General features: G+C 44.8%; 2 protein-coding genes across 2 annotated transcripts in view; one reads left to right on the forward strand and one right to left on the reverse strand.

Annotated features, from left to right (window-relative positions):
- The window catches only part of LOC309399145 (serotransferrin-like), a 36,225-nt gene extending 26,600 nt beyond the window's left edge, over positions 1 to 9,625 (reverse strand). Inside the window, exons 1-7 of the mRNA XM_081966679.1 lie at positions 9,544 to 9,625; positions 8,524 to 8,687; positions 6,491 to 6,590; positions 4,610 to 4,786; positions 2,104 to 2,266; positions 1,943 to 2,007; positions 1,102 to 1,259 (exon numbers count right to left, since the gene is read on the reverse strand). Coding sequence (XP_081822805.1) covers positions 1,102 to 1,259; positions 1,943 to 2,007; positions 2,104 to 2,266; positions 4,610 to 4,786; positions 6,491 to 6,590; positions 8,524 to 8,687; positions 9,544 to 9,604 — 888 coding nt within the window. The 5' untranslated portion in view covers positions 9,605 to 9,625. The remainder of the gene's footprint in view (positions 1 to 1,101; positions 1,260 to 1,942; positions 2,008 to 2,103; positions 2,267 to 4,609; positions 4,787 to 6,490; positions 6,591 to 8,523; positions 8,688 to 9,543) is intronic.
- A 2,287-nt stretch (positions 9,626 to 11,912) lies between these two features.
- PISD (phosphatidylserine decarboxylase) overlaps positions 11,913 to 15,058 on the forward strand; it is a 58,324-nt gene continuing 55,178 nt past the window's right edge. Inside the window, exon 1 of the mRNA XM_081966597.1 lies at positions 11,913 to 12,097. Within this exon, the coding sequence (XP_081822723.1) occupies positions 12,051 to 12,097 (47 nt within the window). The 5' untranslated portion in view covers positions 11,913 to 12,050. The remainder of the gene's footprint in view (positions 12,098 to 15,058) is intronic.

Below are 15,058 nucleotides of genomic sequence, written 5' to 3' on the forward strand. Positions count from 1 at the left end.
CCTCAGAACGCCATCACAACCCCTCACTTGCATCAGAAGCTCTGCAGAGCTTTTATTCTGGTTTCCAGTTATAATAACAGGCTGGCTAAATTAGGTCAGGTCAAACAAGTGTCTGCATTTATGTCCTATTTGCTAAGCATTGGAAGGACACGTGCCTCATTTTAGCTCAGTTTATTTTAAGCCAGAATTTCTGTCTAAGAACCTTCTAAAATAAAACTAAGTTGTCATGTATTTCTCCTTCTACCCAGCCATGACGAAGAACCCTTGAGCCCTCCTGCTCTCTGAAAGCTTCTGTCTCCTCAAGTTATTTATTATTTGTTAAATTTATTTGCTGTTTATCTCACTGTGAGGCTACTCTGGGGGACTTACAAATAAAGACGTGACAAGAAGTGTAAACATAACAGTAGCAAAATATTGAAATAGCAAAATAAACCATGAAGTAAACAATGAAAATACGGTAAGCAGATTAAAAGTTGGGTGGGGGGGAGAAGGGAATGGGGGGGGGGGAAGAGTGGGGTTTGCTATCAATTTAGTAGTCACCTCCCTGTTCTTAATTCTGAATGATGGCTTAACATCTTATATCAACCCCAGCGTGTTTTGCCTCCCTGGAGCCTGGTTTCTTCCTCCGTAACAGTCACATCCTTCCAAGTGCCTTTCAGCTGACATGCCCCTCCCAAAGGAAGCGCCCTTTCCCCAGGGGGCAGTGAGGCTGCTCGGAGGTATCTGGGATTGCAAGAGGAGAAGAATCCTACAAATCTTGCTAAGGATATAATCCACCCAGGGGTGATGCAATCCAAGAAGAAAGACCCAGCCAACCCTGAGATCTCCTGTAAAACCATTGAGGAAAACACCTGAGTACTTGGGGGCCAGGGCAACGGCGTCGAAGAGTCACTTCCACCAGCTAAGCAACAGGAAACAAATTTGCATCAAACCCTTGGAGGGGGAGATGATGCAAGCCAGTATTTCAACCTTAGCAACTTGAAGATGCCTGGACTTCAATGCCCAGGGTTCCCAGCTGGTATGCGAATGGACCTCAGGCACCAGCCCCAAATCAGTTCCCTTTGTGAGAATCAGAATCTGCACCTGTTTACCAGGAAATACCTGGATGACCTTGAGAAATTTCTTCGCTATCTTCTGCAAGTTGTGGCGTGTGACAATTGCGGGGCCTGGTCCGCTGCCCAGGTTGCAGGTAGAGTAGGCCGTCAAAGGCGCAGTGGATCCATCAGGACACAGCAGCTCGTACTCTTCCCGTTCCAAGTCTTTGATAGAGGAAAAAGAGGGTTTCAGAAGCTGAAGCCGGAGCCCACAGAAAGCCCCCCACCTCCGTCTCCGCCCCTCCACAAGACAGAAAGACCACAGCTTGCTCAGCTACTAAGAGGGCAAATCAATTGGATGGTCCTGGGTGTAGGGAGGAGAAAGCGCCTGGCCTTCTCGACAAGACAATGGCTTGTGGGGCTCTTGAAGTGGCTTCCAGACCATTCTTCTTATCAAGAGTGATAAGAAGAGAGATTTAGGTTGAAGATAAAAGATCACCTATTGCTATGAAAAAGACCCTGGGCACAGCTGGGGCATCAGTGCAGTGGACGTGGTTGATCGAGTAACAACACATCCCCCCTCCCCCCTGCCCTGTACCACCCACAACCTCCCCAGGTGTCCTTGGTTTTAATGTCTTTTTATGTTTTGACTGTATATGTAACTGTAAGCCACCCAGAATTACCCTATGGTAAGATGAGCGGCAAATAATGTTTATCAATAATGTTTATAAATATTGTTTATAAATATTGTTTATAAATATTTTTATAAATAATTTTTATAAATAATGTTTATAAACAAACAAACAAACAAACAATAGAACGGAAGAGGGTGAAGTTTGACCTCAACAGTGCAGGATCCCTTTTAATCAACTGCAAAAGTGAGACTCCGTCCTGGGCCAAAAGCTTACCTGTCGCACTCATGACTGTGAGGTGATCCAGGAAAGCCACCTCCGCCAGCCCCATCTTCAGGCACCTGCACAGAGGGAAGGGAGGTCAGCGGAGGAGCTGCTCTGCCTGGCTTCTAAGGCCACCCTGAGGAAGCCCACGACAAATGAACACGCAAGAGCACCTGAAGGCGCCCTCTGAGCCATAGAAGGGTTCGCGGTGGCTGGTCTCGCAGAAATGGTTCTTGTCCCAGATGTACGACTTCGGCCCTTGGCAGAGAGCACAGAGCCTAGTATAGGTGGCTCCAATGCCAGGGATGCAACTGGCGTTGAAATAACCATTGATCGCTGGCAAGAGAAGAAGAGTGGGATGAAAAACAAATATGCATGAAGGGCAAGTCTAGTATGGTAAGAGTTTGTTTCAATGAAGGGCAGCCTGAACTACTGGGGTTTGTGGACTTATTTCAACAAAGTGTACTTAAGGTCGCATGTTAAGGACCAGGCTACATAAACAATTTATCCGACTAACTCACACAACGCACTGCGGTGCAATCCATCTTCCCGATGCTATGTTCTCTAAATAGCCCATCTGTCCAAAACCCATGCTGTGTTTACTTCAAAACAGTTTTCTTTATTGTTCCTCATCTACAGACAGAAACGTCGCCAAATTAAACTAAACCACTTGTATCATTAAAGATACATACACTGGGAATGGCCATTTTACTTCTGTTTTAATGGTTGCGTAGTTTCTAATTTTTGTTAGCCATCTAGAATAATGCATGACTTTTCTGTAGAAACTGAAATTATGAATAAATGAAAATTTTATTTCAGCCCTAAGACAAGAGCATTCACCTAGTAAGGACATCCCGTTCTAGTCCAACAAGCCCAGAGCCAATGTACCAGCCAAAGAGAGGCAAAGGCCTGAGTGAGTCCAGGAGTCCCAGACGGGCCCTTCTGGGCAAGTGCAATCCTATCTAGATCGACAGTCAGCACTGGAGGTGAACCAGATTGGTTGTCTAGAACAGCATCTCCATGTTGCTGAGACTCAACACGAGGCTGTTTTATCCCATCTCAGCCTTCTAGATACCTGAAAAGCCCCTCCCACAGCCCCTCCACCTGGGACAGCAGTGCACATCACAGGGCTTTCTCACCTCAGATTGACAAGGGTTTAGATGTAGAGCTAAATCAATATAGGTAATCCTAGAGCAGTTCATTTAGTGACTGTTCAAAGTTATAACAGCACTGAAAAAGTGACTTATGACCATTTTTCACACTTATGACCGTTGCAGCATCCCCATGGTCACAGGATCAAAATTTGAAAGTTCAGCAACCGATTCATATTTATGACAGTTGCGATGTTTAGGGGTCATGTGGTCGCATTTTGCAACTTGTGTACAAGCAAAGTCTATGAGGAAGCCAGATTCACTTAACAAACTTGTTAGACACTTAACAACTACAGTGACTCACTTAACAACTGTGGCAAGAAAGGTCGTAAAATGGAGCAAAATTTACTTAACAACTATTTCACCTAGCAACCTACATTTTGGGCTGGATTGTGGGTGCAAGTAGAGGACTCCCTGTAGTACTCCGCATTGGAGAAGGCATGTACTCAAACATTCCTTCCCAGTGAATACCAACTAGAAGTGCCCCCCTAGGAGAAGGTAGAACCACTCTATAGTTCCCCTCTTTCTAACTCTTGCAGGTGGTCTAGCAAGAGAACAGAGTCAAACATCACCAAGGGGTCTGACGGGACCAGGAGGGGACACTCCCTCCCTCCCGGCTCTGATGTAAGTCGTCCCCCAGAATGACCCAATGGGGACTCAGCTCTCTGCTAAGGCCTGAAACCTCCCCTGAAGAGATCTAGGTAATTCATTTTGATAACTAATGCAACATGATCTGCTTCTGAAATGTGAACCCAATCGTTGCGCTTGCAGGCTATCACATATGGCAGTGGTACACAATCTTCTTTATGCAGACTATGCAGTCATCCCTGAAAACCTCTGAGGGGCGCATCAATCAAGAGCAGGTGACATGCCATCTAACTGTTTATAAAATATTATAGTACTGAAGTCCCTCCAAATACCTATTGTAAAAAATGTTGGCATTTTTGTCCAAAATCTCAATTTAACCATCTGTGAGATTTTGAGTATGTTATTTATTTTATTTTGGCATCTCCACCAAATACTCTCACACTGTTAGGGAATGACTGGTTTGCAGTATGGGGTATTGTGTGAATCCAGCCATAGTGTGAATGCCGTCAATAGTGAGGCCTTCTTATGGCATTATGGAATTGACCCAGTATGCTCAGGCAATGGTCATTTATAATGGTCAGACACAATTACAATATGCTACTGTATATGATGCTATATATCAAGGGTGTCAAACTCAAGGCCCAGGGCCCACGTCCAGCCCGCGCGGTGCTTAGATCTGGCCCTCGGGGCTGCCCTGGTAATAGCGAAGGACCAGCCAGCAGTGCTTCTGCCAGAGGAAATGGAGCTTGCGAGGGCTGTGTGAGGTGGCAGAGCACTTGGGACACCACAGGCGCCCCCTGACACAAGGGATGTCATGCTGGCCATGCCCCCTGGCCCCCCACAAGGTCAATCTTACAACTCACCGTTCATCTATTAGGATCAAGTACATATGGAGATGTAATTCCAGATTCAGACAAAGTGTCAACTCTTGCCCGCTCACCTTGGCTGAGGGGCTGGCCTGAGACCCACATCAGATCACCCCTAGCTAAGAGGAAGCCCATGGGAATGTTCCAGCCCGAAGTCCACCTAGCTCCATTATGGCAACTTCGGACTCCTTTGAGCCTTTGGATGTCCAGCGTTCCACCCTTGGCCACAGCCACTGCAAACACACAGCTGCCTAAGATAGGGAAAGTTAAGATTAGAAACAACATTCACTTGTAGAGAACAAAACTTCCTGTGATGAGGAATCTTTTGCATCAAATATGGTATTTCTGATTGATAAGGAACCTAACCCAAAAGCATTTTGAAACATTCTGTTCTGCAGTATTTTATTTTCTTAGTTTAAATTCAACCCAAAAGAAGTTATTTCAAGTCATGGGATACATCTCCAGCAGAATGACTAATGCCATGGTTTTGTCCAATGAATTTTGTGAACAATATTTGGTGAAAGTGCAAATAAAGTAATACAGCTTGGTCTTACTGAAATAGTTCTTTATTTACAATGGATGGAGGGATTTAAATACACTGCTCCTTCTGTTAGCTCCAGAGGCCAAACACTCTTGCCTTATACAAGAGTCTCTCTTTCCCAGTTCTTGAAAATAAAGCACTGGTACAGCTCTGCTCAATTACCTTCTTAACTTTCTTCACATTTGCAGAGACTCATAATCTCCATATTTGCTGGGATGAGAGGAAAAGACCTCTGTGGACTTTTAAGCAGAGACGATGGTGTGGCCAAGATCAATGGACCTTCAAGAACCTCTCTGGTTAAAGAGAGTAATTACCCACCGGTGCTCCGGATGGCTGCTCCTCATGAAGAGACCACATGACAGTAGTCAACTCATGGATTTGAGTGGCAGGAGATGAGGGAAGCCATTAAGCTCCCAACTGCAGCAGAGCATGTGTAGATATGAGGTTCATCAAGCTGCATTTTCTAAGCACTTTTGGATTATAACTGTTTTAAAGTTAAAAGATGTCTTCCCAACCACAAACCTGAAACACCACGTGTTGAGTGATCCTTTATTCCAGAAAGCGGGGGAAAATTAAGGAATACTTTAAGTAAATGGCAAAAAAAAGAATTTAATCCAAGAACGTTTGAAACAAACTGAGGGTGATTTATGTAATAGAATTTTTAATGGTGGTTAAGAAATGCAAAGTTTGCTTGTTATGAAGATTGGAAGCAATTTCTTTAAACATTATTTTTTCCAGCCCTCTTTTTCTTTCTGCACTTTCCATTTTTCTTTTCTCTATTCTTTTCTTTTTTTTTTAATATCAATTTGTCTTATCTATTGCTTTTATTAAAATTTATAATCCTTTTTTGAAATAGTTACAGCCCTGGGTATAGCACCTAGCTCTACATTTCACTGGCATCAGTGAGCTTTCCTCATAAGGAGACCTGCCAGGGTGGGGCAGGTGGCCCAAAGCAATTTTCCTACCTGGCTTTTTTTCTGAAGAAACTCTGCAGCCTGATCTTTTCCTCCAGCACCAGGACTGGCCAAAACATCCAACCCACAATAGCTTTTTGTCCTAGAAATCCCTCCTCTGTCAACAGCCTTGGACTGGGAGACTCCCTGACCTTCTCTGGTCACTGGTTCTGAAACACCTTGAATAAATGGGCATACTGGATGACTTTTGTGACGTGGGGGTCTGCAAACTACCACCCCCATGTACACTTGCCCCCTGTGCCCTGTCCAATGAACTCTTGAGGAACTTAAGACCATGCAACAGAATGCAGTGTTGCTCTCTTCTGGCAAGCACTGCCTAAATTAGGCTTTTGTACATTTTACCTTTTATGTTATGTTTGTACGTGCCCACGCATAGAATCTTAGCAATGATGCTTCAGATACGAATAACGAAGATTGGCTCTAGGAAGAAGGTAACTGACCTCCCAAATAGATCTCCTTGGCCACCACAGTCAAGCCGTAAAGCTTCACAGCAGAGTAGACATCTCCGGCATCCAAAGTAACTGCATCAGCTTTATTCTCCTGGGAGAGATTTAAAGCAACATTTTTAGTTTCTTCTCCCCTAGCTCTTCTGGTCCATCTGGTTGCTTTTAATTACAGAAAAATATCATTTGCATAATGCAATAGTTCAATGTTTCTCAACCTTGGTGGTGTGGACTTCAACACCCAGAATTTCCCAACCATCCAGGCAGTGGATGTCTTATGCTTGGTGACCAGGGGATGCAGTGAATGATGTCTGTCTTTTCCTCAGGACCGCTTAGCATCAGGAATCCAGGAAAAAAACACAAGCACTTCAGTTTTTTTAGGTGCTCAGTGCTGATTTTTTAAAATCTGAGTATAACATCTCAGATAACAATGTATTGCAATGGTTAACTAGTAGCCAACAATATCTGGGCATTAATCTTTTACAAATGAAGCAGGTACGCTTATTACAGGTAACATGTTTTCCAGTGATCCCGCCACTTCACCATTATGGAGTGCTGAGGGGAGGCCTATTTCTTCCATTTCTGACTACCTTGAGCACCTATGTAAATGAAGACTCAACCAGGCCAAAAACATCTAAAATGGTTAAATCATGGGCTGTTGGTCTGGTTGGATCATGGCAACGGGACCAAAGTTTATTAAACTAAGCTGTTTTGGAATTCCAAGTGACTTCTTCAGTCCGAATGAAAAATTTAAGTTAGGCAGAGAATCGTTGGAATGCACCAACTTTTGCCGTAACAACTGCAGGGGTTTCCCTCCAAAATGTATTATAAAAATAATAAACTTTGGTCCAGTTGCCCCGATTTCACCTTTTTAGAAGCACCGAGGTCACTTAGCTGAGCTTCTTGGAATTATGCTCACATAGCAAAACACCAGCCTTGAGCACCTTAAAAAGCTGAAGCGCTTGTGCTTCTTTCCTGGATTCCTGATGCCAACAGCCCTGAGGGGAAACCCGGAGGGAGAGACAGCAATCGTTCACTACATCCCAGGGTCACAAAGCACAAGACATCCACCCTGTCATCCCAGCGTAATGAGAGATGCTGTCATGATTAAATACCATGTTCAAAAGGGTGGCATCCTCAACTAAATGAGTTACACCTCAGAGGATCTGTGTCATCTGCTTGGCAATTCAGCAGCTCAGGAATGATCTGATAAAGTTGTTTCTCCAAAGAAGTAAATAGTAATTTGTGCTGTTTATTTAATTTATTTATTTACAAAGGCAAAATTCTCCTTACTGCTCTTGGGCCCTCCTCTCCTTTTGAAAGGTTTGCTTTTGAAATTATTCTGCCAGTAACACCCCCCCCCAAAAAAAACCCCAACAACCTGTGTGTTCAGCACATCAGCAGAGCACTCACTCTGCCTCTTCATCTAAGTCAGGGGTGTCCAAACTTGGCAACTTTAAGACTTGTGGACTTCAACTCCCAGAATTCCCCGGCTGGGGAATTCTGGGAGTTCAAGTCCACAAGTCTTAAAGTTGCCAAGTTTGGACACCCCTGATCTAAGTGTTCAATTAAAATTGTGAAGAATAAAGGACCTGATCTCATCCTAGCAGAATCTTTCCAACGTGATGAGGAACTGTCCTAGAATGGTTTTCACACCAATTTCATATCCCCTTTATTGGTTCTCCTAGCCAGTTGAGGCTTAAATCGTTCACTATTTAAGCTAACTGGAGCACTTATACAAAGAGAAAGGTGGGGTATAAATGTAATATACATTCCAAATTTAAAAACTGATCAGAATGTCTTGAGATGTACAGATTGTCTCAGTGGCCAAGAGGACCAAGTTTGGCTTCTCTGACTGAACAGAGGCATCCCAGGCTCACGATTCCAGGTTCCTCCAGGAGGTTTAGTCCAGGCATATGGGCTTTTTAGTGAGAATGCCCCCAATTGCAGTCTGGAGGTCTGTCATGTCCACTGGGCACCAAAAGCTGAACTGGTGACTTCAGTGACTCCTGGAATTTTGAGACACTCACCCGAATCTTGTTGATACAGTCATAGGTGTTGTGGGCTAGGATGCAAGAAACCCTCTTAAAGGGACTGCTGGAGGCAGGTGATAAAGCAGACAGAAGCGCTTTGGAGAGCTCAGAGCATTTCTTCTGCTCCTGGGGGGAAAGCGTGCACCAGCGGAGCTTCTTCCCTGCAAGCACATAAAGGTTAAAAATCACCGTCCTTTCAAGCTAAATAGCTTATAGCAACAGACCCACCCAGGTCACCTCCAAATGGCCACAAATGAAAAACTCAGGGTCATGTCCACTTAAGTGTGCTGCACCTTCTTAGTCCTGTCCACTTTGAGCTGGGTAACCCACAACTGTGGTTAGCCTATTTGGAAGTCAATAGACCCATTTCATTCAAAGTCTATTTGTGAGATGACATGTTCTTCATAACTACTCTCCAAGCCTAAAATCGTCTACTCAAGAATCAGCCTAATTTATGCTTATGCTCTGGGTTATGCAATCACACTCGAGATCTCTTCTTCCATACCCATTCCTCCGCTCCCGCTACATTCCTGGCTTGTGAATTCTGAAACAAAGGGTGCTCAACACGAGATAAATAGCAGAATGGCTAAGATCCAACTCTATGTCCTTGGAACAATAATAAGACATAGAATAATAGGGCTGGAAGGGTCTTGGAAGTCTTCTAGTCGTTGGACTGTAGCAGGAGATTCTACACCATTCCTGATTTTCTTTGGACTTGATAGGATAGATACATGTGATCACAGAAAGAATAGCAGAATAATGGAAGGGATCCTGGAGGTCCTCCAGTCCAACCCTTCACCTAGCAAGAGACTCCATATCATTTCAGACAAATGGCTGTCCAGTCTCTTCTTAAAAGCCTCCAGTGATGGAGCAATCACAACATCTGGGCTGCATTCTGCCCACTCCATGAGATCCCCTCGACAGAGCTTCAGGGTTGGAGATAGGTCTAAAGTGCAAAAATTAGATGGTATGACCAAGGAGAGCACAAGGAAAATGCCCCCCTTCTATCACCCCTACCTGAGGCCAGATGAGCAACAACCGATAAGACAAGGAAAACAGCCACAAGAAAGAACTTCATGACGGCAGAGGCACAAATCGTCTTCCCCTTTCCTCATTTCAAAGATTCCAAAGCAGTGACAGGAATTTGGAAGGGGAGGGGGAACTGAAAATGTGCGGTGCAGAAGCCATGCAGCTGGAAGTGAAAGCGATGGGATGGGCAGGAAAGGAGGCCAATCCATTACAATGCAAAACCTCAGCCAGGCAAAATAAAGGATTGCAAGTCTTTTGCTTAGCTTTTCCAACTCTTCTGCGGTGCTTAAAAAGCACGTGCTACATTTAAAAGAAGACACTGCCCAGGATTAGATTTATACTAGCCTGCTGAGACAGCACACACATCAACATTTTGACAAAGACATTGTAGAAGACATTCACAGTAGTGAAAAATCAGGAATCCAATAGCGTCTTTTTCAACTATGATGTGTAGATCTGTATCTTCTACTTATTACCATATCAACATTGATTTATTATGAGTCATCGAATTGTTATCAATTCTTTAGCAACCAGAGTTAGATTTTTACCAGGAGAACCTAGGTGACCTCATGGCCACTGTAACCACCGAGCCCATCCTCCTTGCTACCGGTTGTCGTCTTCTTTTCCACCTTTCCCAGCATCAGACCTTTTCCAGAGAGCTGGGTCTTCACATAAGGGATCTGGTCATTTGTTCTTTGAGGGAAAACTCTGGATCCATTTTGTTTGATGATCCGTCCATCTGTTTTCTTGTCTGTTTTATTCTCAGGAGTCTTCTCCAACATGAAAAGTTTCAATATTCTATTCTTCCTGCTTATTCAAAGTCCATCTTTCACTTTTACATGGCGTCACAGGGAATACCTCAGCCTCTGTGATTCTGTAGGTAGAGGCCTCCAAACAGTTGAATATCTTTTCCAAGACTTTCATAACTGCTTTATGGCATATTTTGACTGTTGGTTATTTGTCTGATGATGGGGGACCCTAAAAGACAGAAGCTCTCCACCACTTCAAGATCTCCCTGGAGAGCTCCAAGCATCCATCCCAACTCTGGACCACCACAGGCAATAGTGCTCTGCCCAAATGGCCACCCCCAAGATTTTGGCCACCAGGGGACCGCAGAGGCACTCAATCAGGGCATCTTCTCCAGTTGTGGCCACGACTTCTCTGGCCAACACAGAGATCTTCCTTTTTTTCTTTCCTACAGCCGCAAGCCCTGAAGTCCTTGAGTAATTTATAAAAATAAAGATGGGATATACGTGCATACAATAATAAGTAACAAATAAATTGGGTTCCACCAGCATCCCGTTTGCAGGTGAATCTCTTATGGAAAACAGTAAAACATACTTCAGTGTTTTTTCTTTTTAGTGCTATGTGTGGGGTACATGCATAATTTTGTATTTATTCATTTAGTCATGCTTATGTAGTGTATATTGGAAGCGGAGACCCTTTGAGAGCTTTACGCAATGAAATTTCACTTTATTTTTTTCCCCCTGGTAATTTAATTTTTATTGTTTTTCTCTTTTCAACATATGTTAGTCGTTATGTCAACATTTTGTACATTGTCATATCGTCTTATCTATACATGTTTTTCTCTTTTCACCATATATTACAGTCATTATGTTAACATTTGTACCTTGTTATATCATCTTATCTATACCTGTTTATAATATTCCGCTTCTATATTTACATACTTTTATACACAGTTCTATACGTATTTATATATATTGTTTTTGGCTTAATTATTTTTCTTGTTTTCTAACCATTCATACCAATTATTCCAGATTTCATAATATTCCGATTCCTCTTTATCTTTTAATTTTAGGGTTAATTTGTCCATCTCTGCGCAGTCCAGTGTTTTTTTTTATCATTAATTCGTCCGGGGGGGGGGGTAGTAGATTCTAGCTATAGTTAGAAGATGTGTTAGTAAATATTGAATTTTTTTTGTGTATTTCCCTTTGATTATTCCCAGCAAGGTGGTTTCGGGTTTATATTTTATTTGTTCTCTCGTGATTTCTTGCACGGGGGGGGGGGGGGATTTCACTTTAATGTATGCTGATTAGTGTACATTCAAAGTGACAATAAAGTTATTCTAAGTCTAAGTCTAACTAGAAAAACATCCTAATTGATGACATGGTTATCGATCACAGCAGAGGCCCTCACGTGTATATGAGATAGTTATTTATAACAATGTCATAACGGTATGTCATAAGTGTGGGTATGTGCGTATGTATAGCCATAACCATAATCACAAATATAACTCTCTCGCTTTATAGCGACGAGCAGGAACGGGCCACTTCCACAGCGCAGCCCCTCAGGCTGAGGAAGATGGGCGTTGTGATCCGGCGGAGAGAGGCGTGGCTCTTCGGAGCGGCCTACCTCACGGGGCGGGCGTGAGGAGGAGGAGGAGGAGGAGGAGGGAGCGCGGCCGCCCTGAGCCTCGCACTGTCGTCGTGGTCGGTGGCGGCGCGGGAGGACACGGGCTCCTCAGTGGCGGCAAGATGGCGGCGGCGGCGGCGAGGGCGGCCCAGCGGGTGGCCGGCAGCAGGTACCGGGGGCTGCTCGGGGCGAAGGGCTCGGCGTGAGGAAGCACCGCTCCCCGCGGAGCTCCGGGCGCCGGTCGTGAGAAGCCGGCCTTGGGGTGGGGAAAACGGAACCGGCGTCTCGGGCACCTCTGAGGACGCGTCGGGGCTGATGTCGCCCGCCTGGCCCTGGGAAGACCCGCGCTTGGCCCTCAGAGACCCAGGCCGCGTGTGGCGGCGGGGTCGGCGGGTTCTCCTCCGGTGGGGGACTCGCTAGAGACACCCCCCCCTCCGGCTCCGGACGGGGCCCTGCCTTTCGACCTCCCCGTGAGGACCGGCAGGCACCTGAGGGACACGCCGGAGGGGGGCGGCGGCCTCGCTTCCTTCCCGGCTCGGGGGGTCCGTACGCGGGATTTTGGGAAGTTCAACCTTGGCGAGGATCCGTTCGGCTTGGACTTCAACTCCCAGAATCCTCTTGCCAGCAGAAGGTGCCAGGATAGCCGGCTGAAGAATCCTGGGAGTTGAAGTCCACCTGCCTGAAAGTACCCGAGGTCTTTCAAGAAATGGGTCCGGTATTCCCAGGCCTTAAAAGAGCGAAAACTGAACACGGCTCGATTATTCTTTGTAGCGAGAGTGGCAGGGATGTCAGAAGAAGGCAGGGGCTCGGTTCTGTGTTGGGGGCTCCCCTCTTTTCCGCGGACGCACCTGGCGAAGGTGCCCCTTTATGCAAATGAAACTTTTGCCTGCTGGTGAGGTTACCTTGAGACTTGGCCAATGGCCCCTGACTTGTTTCTTTCTTTAGTCTTCACAACTCCTGCTTTTCTGACTGGTGGCAGAGGCAGGATTGAAAACAAGGCTGGTATTTGGGGCAGATCTTTCTGGATGGGCATCATACAAGCCCCCCTATCTGCTTCATTGGCATCAACCCCCATTTCTGGACTTTCTTTCAAGACAGTCCCATTTGGAGCGCATTGGATTGTGAATGCCTGTTGCCAAATCGTTCATCCATGGTCACATTTGACACAGGTGATGTAATTGTGCAAGTCTTCAGCTGCAACTAAATTCAGCAAGAGCAGAAGGCCAAGGAGTGTTCATTTGGGAAGAAGCTGTATTGTTTGGGTAGAACGCAGCCTCACCTTAAATAAAGTTAATGAACTACTGCCTCGGAGTCTAGTTTTTTGCTGACCAGAAAAACCTCCGTCAAATGATTCAATTCAATTTAAATGCAATTAAACCTAATTGCAATTTATCTTCCTTTATTCACCCATTTCCAAAAAATAGATGTCTTCAAGGATACTCAAGAATCTACAGTTTGGGCACTATTGGAATTTCGTGGCAGAGCTCAAAAATTATATCCATTACTAGTTTCACCTGGTTTGCTAAACAGCGTGATGGAGCTGTGCAACATGCCAGATGGGTGTAAAAAAGTCTTTGAGAGGTCCAAGAGAACTAAGTTGGACTTTTCATCTCTGATCCAGAGTCTGGTATAGGCCAGGCGTAAAGATGTTACCGGTATTATCATTCCCCAGGATAAATCCAGGGACATGATAAAGATTCTGAAGAGAGAATTTGAGAGAAATTTGGGCTGGCAGGAAAAATACTGTCTATAAGGTAGGAATAGTCTGAATTAGAGAAGTTGGTGTGTGAATCAGCTTTGAACGTCAGTGCCCTGAGTTGTGATTGTACCGGTAGAACAGTGTCTTGGGCAGAGCTCTCTGGAAACCTTGTGCCTCTTTAAACGCCTTCCTGTTGATGGATTCATGTGGCTAAGTCAAAATATGTGCCACAAATGAATGAATGCAGGCTGATCAGCCCCATGCCACAATCACTCATATCTCTTCAGCCAAAATCTTCGGCTTCTGGAATGTGAACCAGGTTTATAGGCTTTTTGTAAGCTTTAGAAGACATGGACAGCCCAAAACTTTGTTGTAGGGACACCTGTGGCACACGAGAAGAGGGTATTCATTGACCTGCCTTTGTTGTTTTGAGTATGAGAGAAAGGGCTGAAGTATCAATAAAGGAGAATATTTGTAGCTCAGGGTTGACATGAGGTCAGGTCCTTGGCGCTCTCTGAACGTGCTTGTTTTCTTGTGGATGTTTCGTAACCCAAACTGGATAACATCAGTGCTAATCACCCATAGAGCCTCTGTGCCTCCCCAACTGGACTACTAAGGCCATTGAAGCCTATTTTATTCCAGCATATTATACTTCTGTTTTAACACACACACAAACATGGATGTTATCGTGTATATATATTATCTGTGGTCCTAATGTGGGTTTTGATCTGGGTGTCCAAGGTGTCCTCTATTGCCTCATCCCTTCCCAGGTGAGCAGGGTCACAGGGAGTAGAGGGTCATTCACCAGGACAGGAGGATTGGCTATCTTGACATTCGGAACATCCAGTGCTGCCAGTTGGTGTGGTGAGATACCAAAAGGGAAAATGACACACGCTTCTGGCCATCCTTGCAAGGGAAATCATCTTATGTGAATAGGCGATAGGACTTCCTAATAATTTATTGAAAAGCCAGAGCTGATCAGGTTCATGCAATTTGCTAAGCCATAAAGCAGATTTCACCAAGAACAGTGAAGGCCTTTTGAGGGCTGGGTCAACTCAAACATTCCCATCCGTTGGGGTTCCACTGAGCAGACTCCTTTCCTCCTTCTGACACTAGGATTGGATAATATTATGGTTAGGAGATTGTAGAGACCAAGTATAAGAATGAGGTGAGGTGGAAGCCCTTATGGCAGCGTTTCTTGGCTGTTGGGAATTCTGGGAATTGAAGTCCACACATCTTCAAGTTCCAAGATGGAGAAATGTTGCTCTACAGTATACGCATTAGGATTAGAATCAGTTCTTCAACTGTTGCCTGCCCTTCGCCCAGTCCTTAGAACAATAGGTTCGGCCTACTTCATGAGAAACATTTTAATCTGAAAAAAATTGGTTTCCCAGCTTTGTTTAGTGACTACATATATAATTACATACCCAA

Source organism: Natrix helvetica, assembly GCF_964273705.1.
Source record: "Natrix helvetica genome assembly, chromosome: 14".
NCBI lineage: Eukaryota > Metazoa > Chordata > Lepidosauria > Squamata > Natricidae > Natrix > Natrix helvetica.